Raw genomic sequence first — 22,493 nt, 5'->3', positions numbered from 1 at the left:
TTGCTAAATACATATTGTTTATATTTCTAAAGTGAAAGTGTTAGTCACTCAGTTGTGTCCGACTCTTTGTGACCCCATAGACTGTAATCCACCAAGCTCCCCATGTCCATGGAATTCTCTAGGCAAGAATACTGGAGCGGGTTGCCATTTCCTTCTCCAGGGGATCTTCCCAACCCAGGAATTGAATCTGGGTCTCCCGCATTGCAGGTAGACTCTTTACTGACTGAGTCACCAGGGAAGGCCAACATATTTCTTCCCTGGTGGCTCAGATGGTAAAGCATCTACCTACAATGTGGAGACCCAGGTTCGATCCCTGGGTTGGCAAGATCCTCTGGAGAAGGAAGTGGCAACCCACTCCAGTACTCTTGCCTGGAAAATCCCATGGACAGAGGAGCGTTGTAGGCTACAGTTCATGGGGTTGCAAAGAGTCGGACACAACTGAGCGACTTCACTTTCACTTTCAGGAAGATTTTGCAAGTGCTTCAGTTAGCCTCTGTTGAGAGGTCTTAGTTTTTTGGTTATATACAGCCTTATTCTAATCTCTTTTTCCAAACCAACCTTATCACTGACCATCTGGGATTTATTTTATTTCCTCTTGATTTTTACCAAGATATACTCAGTTTTCATTCCAATCCCAAAGAAAGGCAATCCAAAAGAATGTTTATACTACTGCACAATTATACTCATTTCACATGGTAGCAAAGTAATGCTCAAAATTCTCCAAGCTAGTCTCTAACAGTATATGAACCGAGAACTTTCAGATGTTCAAGCTGGATTTAGAAAAGGCAGAAGAACCAGAGATCAAATTGCCAACATCCGCTGGATCATAGAAAAAGCAAGAGAATTCCAGGAAAATATCTACTTCTGCTTCCTTGACTATGCTAAAGCCTTTGACTGTGTGGATCACAACAAACTGTGGAAAATTATTAAAGAGATGGGAATAACAGACCACCTTACCTGCCTCCTGAGAAACCTGTATGCAGGTCAAGAAGCAACAGTTAGTGCAGATGACAGATGTGCAGATGACATTACCCTCATGGCAGAAAGCAAAGAAGAACTAAAGAGCCTCTTGATGAAAGTGAAAGAGGAGAGTGAAAAAGCTGACTTAAAACCGAACATTCAAAAAACAAAGATCATGGCATCTGGTCCCATCACTTCATGGCAAATGGATGGGGAAACAATGGAAAGAGTGAGAGACTTTATTTTCTTGGGCTCCAAAATCACTGCAGATGGTGACTGCAGCCATGAAATTAAAAGACGCTTGCTCCTTGGAAGAAAAGCTATGACATATCTAGATAGCATATTAAATAGCAGAGATATTATTTTACTGACAAAGATCCATCTAGTCAAAGCTATGGATTTTCCAGTAGTCATGTATGGATGTGAGAGTTGGACCATAAAAAAGGCTGAGCACCAAAAGAATTGATGCTTTTGAACTGTGGTGTCAGAGAAAAGGCTTCTCCGACTTTGAATTATGGTGTCGTTTCTCAAGGAGATCAAACCAATCAGTCTTAAAGGATCAGATCAGATCAATCGCTCAGTTGTGTCCGACTCTTTGCGACCCCATGAATCGCAGCACGCCAGGCCTCCTTGTCCATCACCAACTCCTGGAGTTCACTCAGACTCATGTCCATCGAGTCAATGATGCCATCCAGCCATCTCATCCTCTGTTGTCCCCTTCTCCTCCTGCCCTCAATCCCTCCCAGCATCAGAGTCTTTTCCAATGAGTCAACTCTTCACATGAGGTGGCCAAAGTACTGGAGTTTCAGCTTCAGCATCATTCCTTCCAAAGAAATCCCAGGGCTGATCTCCTTCAGAATGGACTGGTTGGATCTCCTTGCAGTCCAAGGGACTCTCAAGAGTCTTCTCCAACACCACAGTTCAAAAGCATCAATTCTTCGGCGCTCAGCCTTCTTCACAGTCCAACTCTCACATCCATACATGACCACAGGAAAAACCATAGCCTTGACTAGACGAACCTTTGTTGGCAAAGTGATGTCTCTGCTTTTGAATATGCTATCTAGGTTGGTCATAAGGGAGATCAGTCCTAAATATTCATTGGAAGGACTGATGCTGAAGCTGAAGCCCCAATACTTTGGCCACCTGATGCAAAGAGCTGACTCATTAGAAAAGACCCTGATACTGGGAAAGATTGAAGGCAGGAGGAGAAGGGGACAACAGATGAGATGGTTGGATGGCATCACCAACTCAATGGACATGAGTTTGAGCAAGTTCCGAGAGATGGTGAAGGACTGGGAAGCCTGGCAGGCTGCAGTCCATGGGTTTGCAAATCGCTGGACATGACTGAGTGACTGAACAACCAATATTATATGCCTGTTTCAATGTCTTATATTGATGTATCTGAAGTGTTATCATATTATATTTTTTCACTTTATACTTATTCATTTACTCCTCCATCTTCCTAGAGATTCGTCAGCCTGTTTTTATAACTATGTAGTGTCTATGTTTGAATAGCTGCTTTGATTTAAATTGCACTTATTCTTGGTGAGAAAAATTGTAATGATATTTTATTAATGCATAATGTTTATTATTTTATATATAATAAAATAATTCTATAAATTTCTTAACAGGTATCTCTCTTATAAAGGAGGAAGCTGAGACTATTCCAAGTGAGGTAAGGAAACTTGAAAGAGAACCTCTAATAGTTACTGTTTTATAAAGGGGTGAAATATTTGTAAACAAAATATTTGTAGATGGAAGGAAAAAAGCACTCAAGAAGTTATTTAGGTCTTCATGGTTATTTCTGATAAGCAATATTGTACAGTTACGTGATTCATTTAAGTTAAATTATGCTGTTAAAGGGGAAGTTTCAGCATTAAATTGTAACATTTTAAAGTATATATGACTACAGGGGACAAAAGGTGTTTACAAACCAAAGTGGGGGGAAACAAGTTAAAAAAAAATCATGAAGTTCTACATCTTAGATATGGATGCCACAGACCTAACTATATTCTGTACTTTTCCTCTGTAACTATATACTCTCTGTAATATGCAATCTCCATAACAGTAGTCTATATTTTATAATATATTTCACATAATATTATTTACTTTTTAGCTAATTTTACATAAGGTATCAATTCCAAAAGCCAGTGGACCCCTATGGAAACCAATAAAATATAAAAGGTTCTTTTGTACTACTTGACAAATAGGATTTAATGATTTCTATCTATTCTTGGGTCACTGGGTCCCCAAATACCAGTTGAAGAGTCAATATACACTGTTTTCCATAGTCCAAGAAGAGACAAAAAAGGCAATATAGGGAACTTTTCATACACCTAATTTACTTGTCTTAACAGACTTTTATCCTTTATTTTATGATATTATTACTTGTAATATTTTACTATTAAAATTTCTTTTATTATATAATTGTGTTTTTATGATACTGTTCTTTGTATTATTTTGCTATTAATATTTCTTTTGTTATGATATATTGGTGATAGTATAATAACAGTAAAATATCAGACACCTCGATTTTCCTTCTTTGAGATGTTGCTGATTTATAAAATATGAATATATGAGAGCTACTGCTTTATAATGCAGTATGATCATTTTTATGGATAATCTCTGTAGTCCATGGCTGCAGGCAAGTAGAGAATTTTTCAACTCTTAAGGAATGTAATAATTTACAAATATTGATGATAACTTTTATAATAAAGAAGTACAAATGATTTTAAATCCAGTTTAGTTTGTTTTAAAGAATTTAATTGGCAATGATTAATTGGTAGCTGTCTTATTGATATATTTTCTAGTTACTGGATAATGATGATAAGAAAGGCCTGAGTCTACCAACTTTGAACCAGTCAAGTAAAGATGATTCAAGTGTTGTTGCTCCTAAAACTGACATGCCATCAAAGGAAACAGATACTCCATTGTCCACTATTCCTAGGCTGCCAATAACAGAAGAGAACCAAATACCACCTTTAGAGGAACACCAGCAAGAAGCCATGCCAGTGAAAAAAATGAAAAATCTCTTCTTTCTACCAGAAGAAAAATTAAAAGATAGATACCCAGGCCTTTTGAAAACTGACTCATATCCATCAGAGGTAAAGTTGAAAAATATCCATATGAATCCAAGTAGAATAAAAAGGAGGAACTTGGATTTATCTCCAACAGAAATTCAGTGGCAAAGCAAAAGTCTAAGCTTAGCTTGAAAGAAGAACACAAGCTTAGTTTCCCCAGATTCAAAATCAAAAGGTAGCTTTCAAGGCAGGGATGCAAAGAAAGACTTTGAATAAAGGTATCTGCCATCATATTAGAAGTATAAGACTAGGAAAAACAAAAATTCATTAATAAAAATTAAATACAAAAAATTGGAAATGTATTCAGATGTCTCCAAGTAGAAGTGTGTCTAAGTATATTAAATATTCCTACCATACTTATAATCATCAAGTAAAGGAGAAAAAGCCCCTGAAGGAAAACTGATGTGAGAAACCAGTAATACAAACTAGTCTCATCAGTTCAGTTCAGTTCAGTTCAGTCGCTCAGTTGTGTCTGACTCTTTGCGACCCCATGGACTGTATCATGCCGGGCTTCCCTGTCCACCAACTCCCGGAGCTTGCTCAGACTCATGTCCATCAAGTCGGTGATGCAATCCAACCATCTCATCCTCTTTCATCCCCTTCTCTTCCTTCCTTCAATCTTTCTTAGAATCAGGGTCTTTTCTAGTAAGTCAGTTCTTCACATCAGGTGGCCAAAGAATTGGAGCTTCAGCTTCAGCATCAGTTCTTCCAATGAATATTCAGGACTGATTTCCTTTAGGATGGACTGGTTGGATCTCCTTGTTGTCCAAGGGAGTCTCAAGAGTCTTCTCTAACACCACAGTTCAAAAGCATCAATTCTTTGGCACTTAGCATTCTTTATGATCCGACTCTCACATCCATATGTGACTACTGGAAAATCCATAGCTTTGACTAGACAGACCTTTGTCAGTAAAGTAATGTCTCTGCTTTTTAATATTCTGTCTAGGTTGATCATAGCTTTTCTTCCAAGGAGCAAACATCTTTTAATTTCATGGCTGCAGTCACCATCTGCAGTGATTTTGAAGCCCAGGAAAATAAAGTCTGTCACTGTTTCTATTGTTTTCTCATCCATTTGTCTTGAATTGATGGAACCGGATGCCATGATCTTTGTTTTTTGAATGTTGAGTTTTAAGCCAGCTTTTTCACTCTCCTTTTTCCCTTTCATCAAGAGGCTCTTTAGTTCTTCGCTTTCTGCCATGAGGGTGGTGTCATCTGCATATGTGAGGTTATTGTTATTTCTCCCAGCAATCTTGATTCCAGTTTGTGCCTCATCCAGCCTGGCATTTCACATGATGTACTCTGCATAGAAGTTAAATAAGCAGGGTGACAATATACAGCCTTGATGTACTCCTTTTCTCAATTTGGAGCCAGTCTGCTGTTCCATGTTCAGTTCTAACTGTTGCTTCTTGACCTGCATACAGATTTCTCAGGAGGCAGGTAAGATGGTCTGGTGTTCCTGTCTCTTTAAGAATTTTCCACAGTTTGTTATGATCCACCTAGTCAAAGACTTTGGTGTAGTCAGTAAAACAGAAGTAGATGTTTTTCTGGAACTCTCTTGCTTTTTCGATGCTCCAATGGATGTTGGCAACTTGATCTCTCTTTTTTCGGCCTTTTCTCAATCCAGCTTGAACATCTGAAAGTTCTTGCTTCACTGGTGAAGAATTATGAGCGTTATTTTGCTAGCCAGTGAGATGAGTGCAATTGTGCAGTAGTGTTAACATTCTTTGGCATTACTTTTCTTTGGGATTGGAATGAAAATTGACCTTTTCCAGTCCTGTGGCCACTGCTGAGTTTTCCAAATTTGCTGGCATATTGAGTGCAGCACTTTCACAGCATCATCTTTTAGGATTTGAAATAGCTCAGCTGGAATTCATCACCTCCACTAGCTTTATTTGTAGTGACACTTCCTAAGGCCCACTTGACTTCACATTCCAGGATGTCTGGTTCTAGGTGAGTGACGAACCATCGTGGTTATCTGGGTTGTAAAGATCTTTTTTGTATAGTTCTGTTGTGTATTCTTGCCACCTCTTCTTAATATCTTCTGCTTCTGTTAGGTCCCTACCATTTCCATCCTTTATTGTGCCCATCTTTGCATGAAATAGTCCCTTGGTATCTCTCATTTTCTTGAAGAGGCCTTTCCCATTCTGTCACTTTCCTGTATTTCTTTGCATTGATCACTTAGGAAGGTTTTCTTATCCCTCCTTGCTATTCTTTGGAACTCTGCATTCAGATGGGTATGTCTTTCCTTTTCTCCTTTGCCTTTCACTTCTGTTGTTTTCTCAGCTATTTTAAGGCCTCTTCAGACAACCATTTTGCCTTTTTGCCTTTCTTTTTCTTGGGGATGGTCTTGGTCACTGCCTCCTGTACAATGTCACAAACCTCCGTCCATGGTTTTTCAGGCACTCTGTCTATCAGATCTAATCCCTTGAATCTATTTATCACTTTCTCTGTATAGTCATAAGGGATTTGATTTAGGTCATACTTCAATGATTCAGTGGTTTTCCCTACTTTCTTCAATTTAAGTCTGAATTTGGCAATAAGGAGTTAATGATCTGAGCCACAGTCAGCTCCCGGTCTTGTTGCTGACTGTATAGAGCTTCTCCATCTTTGGCTGCAAAGAATATAATCAATCTGATTTTGGTATTGACCATCAATACAAATGGATATCGGTGATGTGTATGTGTAGAGTTATCTCTTGTGTTGTTCAAAATGGGTGTTTGCTATGCCCAGTGCATTCTCTTGGCAAAACTCTATTAGCCTTTGCCCTGCTTCATTTTGTACTCCAAGGCCAAACTTGCCTGTTACTCCAGGTATCTCTTGACTTCCTACTTCTGCATTCCAGTACCTTACGATGAAAAGAACATCTTTTTTTGGTATTAGTTTTAGATGGTCTTGTATGTCATCATAGAACTGTTCAGCTTCGGATTCTTCAGCATTTGTGGTTGGGGCATAGACTTGGATTACTGTGATATTGAATGGTTTGCCTTGGAAACAGAGATCATTCTGTCATTTTTGAGATTGCACCCAAGTACTGCTATTTGGACTCCACTGTTACTATGAAGGCTACTCCATTTCTTCTAAGGGATTCTTGTCCACAGTAGTAGATACAATGGTCATCTGAATTAAATTCACCCATTCCAGTCCATTTTAGTTCACTGATTCCTAAAATGTTGATGTTCACTCTTGCCATCTCCTATTTGACCATTTCTAATTTACTTTGATTCATGGATCTAACATCCCAGGTTCCTATGCAATATTGCTCTTTATGGCATTGTACTTTACTTCCATCACCAGTCACATCCACAACTGGGTGTTGTTTTCACGTCATTCTTTCTGGAGTTATTTCTCCACTGTTCTCCAGTAGCATATTGGGTGCCTACCGACTTGCGGAGTTCATCTTTCAGTGTGATATATTTTTGTTTTTTCATAGTATTCATGGGGTTCTCAAGGCAAGAATACTGAAGTGGTTTGCCATTCCCTTCTCCAGTAGACCACATTTTGTCAGAACTCTCCACCATGACCCATCCGTCTTGTGTGGCCCTACATGGCATGGCTCATAGTTTCACTGAGTTTGATAGGGCTATAATCAATGTAATCAGTTGGTTAGTTTTCTGTGATTGTGGTTTTCATTCTGTTTGCCCTGTGATGGATAATGATAAGAGGCTTGTGGAAGCTTCCTGATGGGGGAGACTGACTGTGGGGCAATCTGGGTCTCGTTCTGATGGGTGGGGCCATGCTCAGTTCAGTCTCTCAGTCATGTCTGACTCTTTGCGACCCTGTGGACAACAGCATGCCAGGCTTCCTTGTCCATCTCTAACTCCTGGAGCTTACTCAAACTCATGTCCATCGAGTTGGTGATGCCATCCAACATTCTCATCCTCTGTTCCCTCCTCCTCCTGACTTCAATCTTTGCAAGCATCAGGGTCTTTTCCAGTGAATCAGTTCTTCACATCAGGTGGCCAAAATATTGGAGTTTCAGCTTCAGCATCAGTCCTTCCAATGAATATTCAGGACTGATTTCCTTTAGGATGGACTGGTTGAATCTCTTGAGAGTCTCTCCAAGAGACTCTCAAGAATCTTCTCCAACACCACAGTTTTAAAAGCATCAATTCTTAAGCGCTCAGCTTTCTTTATAGTCCAACTCTCACATCCGTACATGACTACTGGAAAAACCTTAGCCTTGACTAGATGGATCTTTCTTGGCAAAGTAATGTCTCTGCTTTTTGATATGCTGTCTAGGTTGGTCATAACTTCCCTTCCAAGGAGTAAGCGTCTTTTAATTTCATGGCTGCAGTCGCCATCTGCAGTGATTTTGGAGCCCCCAAAATAAGGTCTCTCAGTGTTTCCATTGTTTTCCCATCTATTTGCCATGAAGTAATGGGACTGGATGCCATGGTCTTAGTTTACTAGGCTATGCTCAGTAAATCTTTGATCCAATTTTCTGTTGATGGGTGGGTGTTTGGCCTGAGGCCAAACTTTGTAGGAGTAATGCCAGCAATGGTGACCTTCTTCAAAAGGACTTATGGCTACAGGGGCTATTCAGTGCCCCTGACCCTGCAGCAGGCCACTATTGACCCACACCTTTGCCGGAGACTCCTGGACACTTATAGGCAAGTCTGGCTCAGTCTCTTATGGGAACATTGCTCCTTTCTCCTGGGCCCTGGTGCACATAAGATTTTGTTTGTGCCCCCAAGAGTCTGTTTCCCTAGTCCTGTGCAAGTTCTGTAATGAAATCCCACTGGCCTCCAAAGTCAAATTCCTGGGGGTTCTCCATCCCTTTGCCATATCCCCAGGTTGGAAAATCTGTTGTGGGTTCTAGAACTTTCTTAACAGTGCAAGAATTTCTTTGGAATAATTTTTCTGCAGTTTGTGGGTCGTCTGCTTGGTGGCTCTTATGGTGGGGCCATATGGTGGGGCCCAACTAGTCTCATGGGTTGGTATAAAATTCAGCTGAAAGTATAACAGCAATAGCAAAATCTAAATTCAAAGGAAAACCTGAGAGGTTATCTCAGTGGAAAGAATTTTTTTTAAGTTGTATGTTATTTCTTTCTTTCAAAAAAAATTTTATTGGCATATAGTTTCTTTACAATGTTGTGTTAGTTTCAGGTGTACAGAAAAGTGAATCAGCTGAGTGTATACATATATCCACTCTTTTTTGATTTCCTTCCCATTTAGGTCACCACAGAACACTGAGTTGAATTCTCTGCTATACAGTAGGTTCTCATTGTAGTGTCAATACCAATCTCCCAATTCATCCCACCTTCCCCCTCTCCCCATTGGAGTCCATACATTTGTTCTCTATGTCTGTGTCTCTATTCCTGCTTTGCAAATAGGTTCATCTGTTCCATTTTCCTAGATTCCACATGTATGCTTTAATATGCAATATTTTTCTTTTTCTGACTGACTTCACTCTGTTTGACAGTCTTTAGGTCCATCCACATCTCTGAACATGGCACAGTTTCATTCCTTTTAATGGCTGAGTGATATTCCATAGTATATATGTGCCACATCTTCTGTATCCATTCCTCTGTTGATGGACATTTAGGTTGTTTGTACGTCCTGGCTATTGTAAATAGTGCTGTAGTGAGCATGGGGGTGCATGTATCTTTTGGAATTATTGTGTCCTCCGGGTGTATGCCCAGGAGTGTGATTCCTGTGTCAAATGTAAGTTCTATTTTTAGTTTTTTAAGGAACCCACATACTGTTCTCCATAGTGGCTGCACCAATTTACATTCCCACCAACAGTGTAGGAGGGTTTCCTTTTTACCACATCCTCTCCACCATTTGTTCTTTGTAGGCTTTTTCATGATGGCCATTCTGACTAGAGTGAGGTGGTACCTCGTCAGAGTTTATATATTTTGTTTCATTAGATATTAGTGCAAAGGCTTATTATCCCATTTTACCTGGAAGTTTCTGTAGTTCAAATGCAGCTTCAATAAATAATTTCTGGGTTTTAATGAAATATTAGTAAAATTCTTTTCAGCGACTGCTAAACATTTCCCTAAGTTCAACTAAATCACTTTCCTTCCTGAATAGGAAAAAAAAAACAACAAAAAACACTTCCTAAACTTGCTGCTGCTTCTAAAATTAGTACTGTCAGTGTCCTAATACTTGTTATTAATCTCTTCTAAGAACCCATTACACTTTTTCATCACTCCCTTTACAATATATTTGTCTTATACTGAAGTACACATACAGAAAAGTACATAAAATATGAGCATTTTAATGAGTAATTATAAAGCAACAACCATTGTAATCTCTACCTAGGTCAAGAAATAAAACAGCGCAGTTACATGAAAAGTACTTCCTCAACCACGTGCTCTTTCCTGATGACAGTCCCATTACATCCTCTCCAGAGATAAGCACTGTCTTGACTGTCGTGATAACATTTCCCTCCTTTGTAGTTTTACTGATTATTTTTACATTCCCAAATGACAAAGTTATGCAAAAACTTATTAAATTATTGCTTATTATTTTTAACATCGAATTTGTGAGATTCAATCATATTTTTGATGGATGTAATGTAGCTAAGTAATTTTCCTTGCTATAAAATAGCCGATTGACTGGAATACAATTTAAATGTTGTGTGAATGTTATTTATTGTGTGTGTGTGCTTGCTCAGTCAGTCATCTGTTATAAACATGCTGTTATTAATATAAACATTATTGTGGCATGCAACTCTCTGGGGTGTATACATAGAGTTGAAATTGCTGATTCCTAAATAGATAATATACCCAGTTAGCCACATTGTTTACCAAGATGGTTGTTCTTGTTTTTCAGACGCTAAGTCATGTCCGACTCTTTGCAACTGCATTGACTGCAGCTTGCCAGGCTTCCCTGTCCTTTACTATCTCCCGGAGTTTGCTCAGACTCATGTCCACTGAGTTGGTGATGTCATCCAACCATCTCATCCTCTGTTTCCCCCTTCTCCTTTTGCCTTCAATCTTTCCTACCATCAGGGTCTTATGCAGTGAGTCGGCTCTTTGCATCAGGTGGCCAAAGTATTGGAGCTTCAGCTTCAGCATCAGTCCTTCCAATAAATATTCAGGGTTGATTTTCTTTAGAATTGACTATTTTGATCTCCTTGCTGTCCAAGAGATTCTCAAGAGTCTTCTCCAGCACCCCAATTCAAAAAGCATCTATTCTTTGGTGCTCAGCCTTCTTTACGGTTCAACTCTCATATCTGTACATGACTACTGCAAAAACCATAGCTTTGACTAGACTGACCTTTGTCGACAAAGTAATGTCTCTGCTTTTTTTATGCTGCCTATGTGTGTCATAGCTTTTCTTCCAAGGAGCAAGTGTCTTTTAATTCCATGGCTGCAGTCACCATCTGCAGTGATTTTGGAGCCCAAGAAAATAAAATCTGTCACTGTTTCTACTTTTTCCCCTTCTATTTGCCAGGAAATGATGAGACTGGATGTCATGATTTTCATTTTTTGAATTTTGAGTTTTAAGACAGCTTTTTCACTCCCCTCTTTCACCCTCATCAAGACGCTCTTTAGTTCCTCTTCCCTTTCTGCCATTAGAGTGGTATCATCTGTATTTCTGAGGTTGTTGATATTTCTCCCAGCAATCTTGCATCCAGCTTGTGAACCAACCAGCCCAGTATTTCATGTGATGTACTCTGCATATCAGTTGGATAAGCAGAGTGACCATATATAGCCATGACGTACTCCTTTCCAAATTTTGAACTACTCTGTTGTTCCATGTCCCATTCTGTTGCTTCTTGGCCTGCACAGGGTTCTCAGGAGACAGGTAAGGTGTTCTGGTATTCCTGTCTCTTGAAGAATTTTCCAGTTTGTTATGATCCACACAGTCAAAGGCTTTAGTGTAGTTCAGTTCAGTTCAGTTGCTCAGTCGTGTCCGACTCTTTGCGACCCCGTGAATCGCAGCACGCCAGGCCTCCCTGTCTATCACCAACTCCTGGAGTTTACTCAAACTCATGTCCATTGAGTCGGTGATGCCATCCAGCCATCTCATCCTCTGTCATCCCCTTCTCCTCCTGCCCCCAATCCCTCCCAGCATCAGAGTCTTTTCCAATGAGTCAGCTCTTCGCATCAGGTGGGTAAAGTACTGGAGTTTCCACTTTAGCATCATTCCTTCCAAAGAAATCCCAGGGCTGATCTCCTTCAGAATGGACTGGTTGGATCTCCTTGCAGTCCAAGGGACTCTCAAGAGTCTTCTCCAACACCACAGTTCAAAAGCATCAATTCTTCGGCACTCAGCCTTCTTCACAGTCCAACTCTCACATCCATACATGACCACAGGAAAAACCATAGCCTTGACTAGATGGACCTTTGTTGGCAAAGTGATGTCTCTGCTTTTCAATATGCTATCTAGGTTGGTCATAACTTTCCTTCCAAGGAGTAAGCATCTTTTAATTTCATGGCTGCATTCACCATCTGCAGTGATTTTGGAGCCCCAAAAAATAAAGTCTGACACTGTTTCCACTGTTTCCCCATCTGTTTCCCATGAAGTGATGGGACCGGATGCCATCGTCTTCGTTTTCTGAATGTTGAGCTTTAAGCCAACTTTTTCACTCTCCATTTTCACTTTCATCAAGAGGCTTTTTAGTTCCTCTTCACTTTCTACCATAAGGGTGGTGTCATCTGCATATCTGGGATTATTAATATTTCTCCCGGCAATCTTGATTCCAGCTTGTGCTTCTTCCAGCCCAGCGTTTCTCATGATGTACTCTGCATACAAGTTAAATAAGCAGGGTGACAATATACAGCCTTGACGTACTCCTTTTCCTATTTGGAACCAGTCTGTTGTTCCATGTCCAGTTCTAACTGTTGCTTCCTGACCTGCATATAGGTTTCTCAAGAGGCAGCTCAGGTGGTCTGGTATTCCCATCTCTTGAAGAATTTTCCACAGTTTCTTGTGATCCACACAGTCAAAGGCTTTGGCATAGTCAATAAAGCAGAAATGGATGTTTTTCTGGATCTCTCTTGCTTTTCCCATGATCCAGAGGATGTTGGCAATTTGATCTCTGGTTCCTCTGCCTTTTCTAAAACCAGCTTGAACATCTGGAAGTTCACAGTTCACATATTGCTGAAGCCTGGCTTGGAGAATTTTGGGCATTACTTTACTAGCATGTGAGATGAGTGCAATTGTGTGGTAGTTTGAGCATTCTTTGGCATTGCCTTTCTTTGGGATTGGAATGAAAACGGACCTTTCCCAGTCCTGTGGCCACTGCTGAGTTTTCCAAATTTGCTGGCATATTGAGTGCAGCACTTTCACAGCATCATCTTTCAGGATTTGAAGTAGCTCAACTGGAATTCCATCACCTCCACTAGCTTTGTTCGTAGTGATGCTTTCTAAGGCCCACTTGACTTCACATTCCAGGATGTCTGGCTGTAGGTGAGTGATGACACCATCGTGATTATCTTGGTTATGAAGATCTTTTTTGTACAGTTCTTCTGTGTATTCTTGCCATCTTTTCTTAATATCTTCTGCTTCTGTTAGGTCCATACCATTTCTGTCCTTTATCAAGCCCATCTTTGCATGAAATGTTCCCTTTGTATCTCTAATTTTCTTGAAGAGATCTCTAAGTCTTTCCCATTCTATTGTTTTCCTCTATTTCTTTGCATTGATCAGAAATAGATTTTTTTTAATTCCCTTGCTTTTTCAATGATCCAGCATATGTTGACGATTTGATCTTTGCTTCCTCTGCCTTTTCTAAATCCAGCTTGTACATCTGGAATTTCTCAATTCACATACTGTTGAAACCTAGCTTGAAGGACTTTAAGCATTATCTTGCTCACATGTGAAATGAGCATAGTTGTATGGTAGTTTAAATGTTCTTTGGCATTGCCATTCTTTGGGATTGGAATGAAAATGGACTTTTCCAGTCCTGGCTACTGCTGAGTTTTTCAAATTTGCTAGCATATTGAGTGCAGCAGTTTAACAGCATCATCCTTTAGGGTTTGAAATAGCTCAGCTGAAATTCCATCACCTCCATGAGCTTTGTTCATAGTAATGCTTCCTAAAAAGCCCACTTGACTTCATACTTGAGGATGTCTGGCTCTAAGTGAGTGACCACACCATCGTGGTTATCTGAGTGATTAAGACCTTTTTTGTATCATTCTTCTGTGTATTCTTGCCACCTCTTCTTTATCTCTTCTGCTTCTGTTATATCCTTGCCATTTCTGTCCTTTATCGTGGTCTTCTTTTCATGAAATATTCCCTTGGTATCTCCAGTTTTCTTGAAGAGATCTCTAGTTTTTCCCATTTTATTGTTTCCCTCTATTTCTTTGCATTGTTCACTTAAGAAAGCTTTCTTATCTCTCTTTGCTGTTCTCTGGTACTCTGCATTCAGTTGGGTATATCTTTCCCTTTCTCCTTTGCCTTTTTTTTTTTTCCCCTGTTGACCTTTATTTTTTTCCTGTTTTTTAAAATTTAAATTTATTTATTTTAATTGGAGGCTAATTACTTTACAATACTGTATTGGTTCTGCCACACATCAACGTGAATCCTCCACGGGCATACACATGTTCCCCATCCTGAACCCCCCTCCCACCTCCCTCCCCGTACCATCCCTCCGGGTCATCCCAGTGCACCAAACCCAAGGATCCTGTATCGAACCTGGACTGGAAATTTGTTTCTTGTATGATATTATACATGTTTCCATGCCTTTTGCTTCTCTTTTCTCAGCTGTTTGTAAGGCCTCCTCAGACAACCACTTTGCCTATTTGCATTTCTTTTCTTGGGGATGGTTTTGGTCACCACTTCCTGTACAATGTTAAGATGGTGGTACCAGTTTACCTCTTACCTATAGTGTGTAACTTTTCCTATAGATATTTTCTGAATAACATTTTGATACTCTTGGACTATTAATTTTATCAATGTGAAATCTTATGGTACTTTTCTCTCTTTTTCTTTTGTTTTCTATAAACTTTATTGAGGTATTACTATAATAATTTCCTAATTATGATTTTACTAATTATACCTTATTAATTTCTCTTATTTTCCTAGGGATGCCATTGTTGTTGTTGTTGTTGTTGTTCAGTCGCGCAGTCATGTCCAATTCTTTGCAGCCTCATGGACTGCAGCATGCCAGGCCTTCCTGTCCCTCACCATCTCCTGGAGTTTGCTCAAGTTCACATTCATTGCATCAGTGATGCCATCCAGCCATCTCATCCCTTGATACCCTCTTCTCCTTCTGTCCTCAGTCTTTCCCAGCATCAGGGACTTTTCCAAGTCTGTTTGCCTCAGATGACCAAAATACTGGAGCTTCAGCATCCTTCCAGTGAATATTCAGTGTTGATCTCCCTTAAGATTGACTGTTTTGATCTCCTTGCTGTCCAGGGGACTTTCAGGAGTCTTCTCCAGCACCACAGTCTAAAGGCATCAGTTCTTTGTCATTCTGCCTTCTTTATAGTCCAGCTCTCACAACCGTACATGACCACTGTGAAGACCATAGCCTTCACTAAACAGACCTTTGTCAGCAGAGTAATGTCTCTGCTTTTCAGTACACTGTCTAGGTTTGTCATATCTTTCCTGCCAAGAAGCAGCCGTCTTCTGATTTCATGATTGCAATCACTGTCCACAGTGATTTTGGAGCCCAAGAAGAGGAAGTCTGTCACTACTTCCACCTTCCCCACCCCCCTCTATTTGCCATGAAGTAATGGGGCCAGATGCCATGATCTTAGTGTTTTTTTTTAATATTTAGTCTTAAGCCGGCTCTTTCACTCTCCTCCTTCACCCTAATTAAGAGGTTCTTTAGTTCCTCTTCCTCTTCCTTTGCTGCCAGAGTAGTAGTAGTGATTAGAGTGGTATCATCTGCATATCTGAGGTTGTTGTTGTTTCTCCCACCTGTCTTGATTCCAACTTGTAACTCATCCAGCCCGGCATTTCTCATGATGCACTAAGCATATAGGTTAAACAAATAGGGTGACAGCAGACAACCCTGTCATAACTCCTTTCTTGATCTTGAGCCAGTCAGTTGTTCCATACAGTGTTCTAACTGTTGTTTTCTGACCCGCATACAGGTTTCTCAGGGAGACAGGTAAGATGGTCTGGTATTCCCATCTCTCTAAGAGCTTTGCACAGTTTGTCATGATCCACAAACAAATAGGTACCTTAAAACAACAGAAATTTATTGTCCCACAGTTATGGAGACTACAAGTTTGAAACAAAGGTGTCAGCAAGGTCTGGCTCTCTCTGAACCCTGTAGGGGAGAATGCTTCCTTGGTGCTTCTAGCTTCTGGTATTGGCCAGCAATCTTTAGTATTCCTTGGCTTATAACCATATACTGCCACTCTCTGCCTCTGTCATCACATGGTCATCTTCTCCTTGTGTGTGTCTCCTTTTATGAAGATATCAGAAATGTTCAATTAAGGTTCCAGCCTATTTCGATAGGACCTCATCTTAATTTATTATATTTGCAATAACTATTTTTAAGTAAGGGTACATCCTGAGCTATTGGGACTTTGAACTTTTTTGAGGGACTTTGTGTCTCAAATCTTTTTAGGAGACAAAGTCAACCCATAACATTTACATACCATGAAATGTACCCAATTTTATATGGACAGTTCAATGAGTTTTGATAATGTGTATTTCACTATATGAAGATCTAGAATATTTTCATCATTACACCATTAAGTATGATAATGTTTTCCTCAAGGTTTACTGAGATTTCATTAACAAACAAAATTGTATATATTTAACATGTATACAGGCTTCCCTGGTGGCTCAGATGGTAAAGAATCTGCCTGCAATGAGGGAGATCTGCGTTTGATCCCTGTGTTGGGAAGATCCCCTGGAAGAGGGCATGGCAACCCACTCAATTATTCTTGCCTGGAGAATCCCCATGGACAGAGGAGGCTGATGGGTTACCGTCCAAGGGGTCCAAAAAGTCGGATATGACTAAGCAACTAAGCACAGCACAACGTGTATACAGTGTGATGATTTGATATAAGGATACCTTGTGAAATAATTATCATCATCAGGTTAATTAATATATCCATCACCTTCCAGAGTTGCCTGCATGTGTGTGTAGTGAGAAAACTTAAGATTTACTCTTTTAGCAGATGCCAAGTATAAAATGCAATATTACTGTTAATAACTATAGTAACTATGCTGTATGCAGAACTTATGTGCTATACTCTAGAATATTTTCCATCTTATAAGTCTTGAACCCTTTGACCAGCATTTCCCTATCCCTTAAACCCTAGCTGCTGGTAACTACCATTCTACTTTCTGTTTCTACAAGTTTGGCCTTTTTTTTTTTTTTTTAAAGATTTAACTACAAATGAGATCTACAGTATTTTTCTCTATCTGACTTATTTCACTTAACATAATGCCTTCAGATTTCATCCACGTTGTCACAAGTGGCATTATATCCTTATTTTTCACAGCTGAATAATATTCTTTTGAGATAGATACCACATCTTTACCCATTCATCTTTCTATAGACATATAGGTAGTTTCCATACCTTGGCTATTGTGAATAATGCTGCAGTGAACATTAAAGTGCAGATATTTCTTTGATATATTGTTATAAATTCTGGTATATGCCCAGCAGTGGGAATGCTGGATCATATAACTCTACTTTTAACTTCTTGAGGAATATCCATACTGTTTTTCATAGTTGCTAAGTCACTTCAGTTGTGTCTGACTCTGTGCAACCCCACAGACGGCAGCCCACCAGGCTCCCCCGTCCCTGGGATTCTCCAGGCAAGAACACTGGAATGGATGGCATTTCCTTCTCCAATGCATGAAAGTGAAAAGTGAAAGTGAAGTCGCTCAGTCGTGTCCGACTCTGAGCGACCCATGGACTGCAGGCTACCAGGCTCTTCCGTCCATGGGATTTTCCAGGCAAGAGTACTGGAGTGGGGTGCCATTGCCTTCTCCGGTTTTTCATAGTAGTTGTTATCAATTTACATTCTTACCAACATTGCATAAGGAATCCCTTTTCTTTACCTCCTTGAAAAATGTGTGAACTCTTGTCTTTTTAATAAGAGACAGTCTAACAGTTATGATTGTGGTTTTCAGTCTGTCTGCCCTCTGATGGAGAAGGATAAGAGGCTTATGGAAGATTCCTGATGGGAGAGACACTGAGGGGGAAACTGGGTCTTGTTCTGATGGGCAGGGACATGCTCATTAAATCTTTAATCCAATTTTCTGTTGATGGATGGAGCTGTGTTCCCTCCCTGCTATTTAACTGGGGCCAAACTATGGTGGCCCCATAGTGTGAAAAGATATAAGCATCTGAATGCAGAGTTCCAAAGAATAGCAAGGAGAGATAAGAAAGCCTTCCTCAGCAATCAATGCAAAGAAATAGAGGAAAATAACAGAATGGGAAAAACTAGAGATCTCTTCAAGAAAATTAGAGATACCAAGGGAATATTTCATGCAAAGATGGGCTTGATAAAGGACAGAAATGGTATGGACCTAACAGAAGCAGAAGATATTAAGAAGAGGTGGCAAGAATACACGGAAGAACACATGTATACCTGTGGCAGATTCATTCTGATATTTGGCAAAACTAATACAATTTTGTAAAGTTTAAAAAAAAAAAAAAGATCTTCACGACCAAGATAATCACGATAGTGTGATCACGCACCTAGAGCCAGACATCCTAGAATGTGAAGTCAAGTGGGCCTTAGAAAGCATCACTACGAACAAAGCTAGTGGAGGTGATGGAATTCCAGTTGAGCTACTTCAAATCCTGAAAGATGATGCTGTGAAAGTGCTGCACTCAATATGCCAGCAAATTTGGAAAACTCAGCAGTGGCCACAGGACTGGAAAAGGTCCGTTTTCATTCCAATCCCAAAGAAAGGCAATGGCAAAGAATGTTCAAACTACCACACAATTGCACTCATCTCACATGCTAGTAAAGTAATGCTCAAAATTCTCCAAGCCAGGCTTCAGCAATATGTGAACTGTGAACTTCCAGATGTTCAAGCTGGTTTTAGAAAAGGCAGAGGAACCAGAGATCAAATTGCCAACATCCACTGGATCATGAAAAAAGAAAGAGAGTTCCAGAAAAACGTCTATTTCTGCTTTATTGACTATGCCAAAGCCTTTGACTGTGTGGATCACAAGAAACTGTGGAAAATTCTTCAAGAGATGGGAATACCAGACCACCTGAGCTGCCTCTTGAGAAACCTATATGCAGGTCAGGAAGCAACAGTTAGAACTGGACATGGAACAACAAACTAGTTCCAAATAGGAAAAGGAGTATGTCAAGGCTGTATATTGTCACCCTGCTTATTTAACTTGTATGCAGAGTACCTCATGAGAAACGCTGGGCTGGAAGAAGCACAAGCTGGCATCAAGATTGCCGGGAGAAATATCAACAACCTCAGATATGCAGATGACACCACCCTTATGGCAGAAAGTGAAGAGGAACTAAAAAGCCTCTTGATGAAAGTGAAAGTGAAGAGTGAAAAAGTTGGCTTAAAGCTCAACCTTCAGAAAACGAAGATCATGGCATCTGGTCCCATCACTTCATGGGAAATAGATGGGGAAACAGTGGAAACAGTGTCAGACTTTGTTTTTCTGGGCTCCAAAATCACTACAGATGGTGACTGCAGCCATAAAATTAAAAGACACTTACTCCTTGGAAGAAAAGTTATGACCAACCTAGATAGCATATTCAAAAGCAGAGACATCACTTTGCCAACAAAGGTCTGTCTAGTCAAGGCTATGGTTTTTCCAGTGGTCATGTATGGATGTGAGAGTTGGACTGTGAAGAAAGCTGAGCGCCGAAGAATTGATGCTTTTGAACTGTGGTGTTGGAGAAGACTCTTGAGAGTCCCTTGGACTGCAAGGAGATCCAACCAGTCCATTCTGAAGGAGATCAGCCCTGGGATTTCTTTGGAGGGAATGATGCTAAAGCTGAAACTCCAGAACTTTGCCCACCTGATGCAAAGAGTTGACTCATTGGAAAAGACTGTGATGCTGGCAGGGATTGGGGGCAGGAGGAGAAGGGGACGACAGAGGATTAGATGGCTGGATGGCATCACTGACTCGATGGACGTGAGTCTGAGTGAACTCCGGGAGTTGGTGATGGACAAGGAGGCATGGTGTGCTGCGATTCATGGGGTCGCAAAGAGTCGGACACGACTAAACGACTGAACTGACCTGAACTGAAACTATGGTGGAGGTAATGAAGATAATGGCAATCTCCTTCGAAAGAGCCCATGCATGTTCTGCTACACTCAATGCCCCCAACCCTGCAGCAGGCCACTACCAACCCATTCCTCCACTGGAGACTCCTAGACCCTCACAGGCAGTCTGGGTCAGTCTCTAGTGAGGTCACTGCTCCTTTCTCCTAGGTCCTGGTGCACACAATGTTCTGTTTGTGCCCTTCAAGAGTCTATTTCCCAGTCCTGTGTAAGTTCTGGTAGCTCTATGGTGGGGTTAATGGCGACCTCCTCCAAAAGGGCTTATGCCATGCCCAAATATGCTGCACTCAGAGCCCCCCTGTCTCTGTGGGGTCCCTGGATCCTGATGTGCACAAATCTGTATGCAGGTCAGGAAGCAACAGTTAGAACTGGACATGGAACAACAAACTGGTTCCAAATAGGAAAAGGAGCACGTCAAGGCTGTAATTGTCACCCTGCTTATTTGACTTATATGCAGAGTATATCATGAGAAATGTTGGGCTGGAGGAAGCACAAGCTGGAATCAAGATTGCCAGGAGAAATATCAATAACCTCAGATATGCAGATGACACCACCCTTACAGCAGAAAGCAAAGAACTAAAGAGCCTCTTAATGAAAGTGAAAGAGGAGAGTGAAAAAGTTGGCTTAAAGCTCAACTTTCAGAAAACGAAGATCATGGCATCTGGTCCCATCACTTCATGGAAAATAGATGGGGAAACAGTGGAAACAGTGGAAACAGTGGCTGACTTTATTTTGGGGGGCTCCAAAAGCACTGCAGACGGTGACTGCAGCTATGACATTAAAAAATGCTTACTCCTTGGAAGAAAAGTTATGACCAACCTAGACAGCATATTCAAAAGCAGAGACATTACTTTGCCAACAAAGGTCCATCTAGTCAAGGCTATGGTTTTTCCAGTGGTCATGTATGGATGTGAGAGTTGGAGTGTAAAGAAAGCTGAGTGCCGAAGAATTGATTCTTTTGATCTGTGGTGTTGGAGAAACTCTTGAGAGTCCCTTGGACTGCAAGGAGATCAAACCAGTCCACCCTAAAGGGAGTCAGGCCTGAATAATCATTGGAAGGACTGATGTTGAAGCTGAAACTCCTATACTTTGGCCACCTGATGCGAAGATCTGACTTATTGGAAAAGACCCTGATGCTGGGAAAGATTGAAGGCATGAGGAGAAGGGGACAACAGAGGATGAGATGGTTGGATGGCATCACCGACTCCATGGACATAAGTTTGAGTAAACTCTGGGAGTTGGTTATGGACAGGGAGGCCTAGCATGCTGCAGTCCATGGGGTCACAGAGAGTTGGACACAACTGAGCGACTGAACTAAACTGAACTGAACAGTTATGAGGTGATCTTGTGGTTTTGATTTGCATTTCCTTGATGATTTGTAGTTGATTAGTAATTGGAGTACTTTTTAATATTGGAGCATGAAATTAGTAATTGGAGCACTTCCCCTGTTGACTGTGAATGTCTTCTTTGAAAGAATGTCTATTCAGGTCCTTTGCCCCCTTTTATTTTTTTTATTAATGTATATTTTATTGAAGTATAGTTGACTAACAATGTTTCAGGTGTACAGCAAGGTGATTCAGTTTTATACACATACACATGTATATATTATATATATGTATATATATTATACTTACACATATATATATTACACACACATATATATTATTTTTCATATTATTTTCCATTATAGCTTATTACAAGATAATGACTATAGTTCCCTGTGGTATATAGTAAACCTCTGTTGCTTGTTGCATATATAATTTTTTAAATTAGAAATCTAGCATTCTATTCATACCAGTCAAACAAGTGGAATCAAAATGTCATAAATTTTTTAGTTAGGCTAAAGTTGATAAGTTTTCTAAAACATATATATATTGTACACACTATTTATATATATATATGCAAAGCTTTTCTAATACACTTGATAAAGCCTTGATGAACATCAAAAAGAAAAAGAAGAGATGGAGAGTTGGAAAACAAACTAAATGAAATGGGAGCACTGAATATGAAATGGAAAAAGTGAAACAAACTGGATAAAAGTAAAAGATCATCATATAGTCCAGTGGTTTTTAAACATGGCTGCTCATTAGAAACACATCTGGAGCTTTGGAGAGAAAAAGCAATATCTACTGAATTCTCTTAACTTTTGCTTGTCTGGAAAATTTTTGATTTCTCCCTCAAATCTGAATGAGAGTCCTGCTGGGTAGAGTATTCTTGGTTGTAAGTTTCTTCCTTTTCATCACTTTAAATATATCATGTCATTTCCTTCTGGCTTGAGTTTTCTGTTGAGAAATCAGTTGATAACCTGATGAG

General features: G+C 40.1%; 1 protein-coding gene across 1 annotated transcript in view; it reads left to right on the top strand.

The window, feature by feature from the left end:
* C2CD6 (C2 calcium dependent domain containing 6) overlaps window positions 1–22,493 on the top strand; it is a 137,852-nt gene that overhangs the window by 57,841 nt on the left and 57,518 nt on the right. The window contains exons 12-13 of the mRNA XM_006080530.3: window positions 2,592–2,635; window positions 3,771–4,064. Coding sequence (XP_006080592.3) covers window positions 2,592–2,635; window positions 3,771–4,064 — 338 coding nt within the window. The remainder of the gene's footprint in view (window positions 1–2,591; window positions 2,636–3,770; window positions 4,065–22,493) is intronic.

Source organism: Bubalus bubalis, chromosome 2 (assembly GCF_019923935.1).
Source record: "Bubalus bubalis isolate 160015118507 breed Murrah chromosome 2, NDDB_SH_1, whole genome shotgun sequence".
NCBI lineage: Eukaryota > Metazoa > Chordata > Mammalia > Artiodactyla > Bovidae > Bubalus > Bubalus bubalis.
This window is presented reverse-complemented; position numbering and strand designations above follow the sequence as displayed.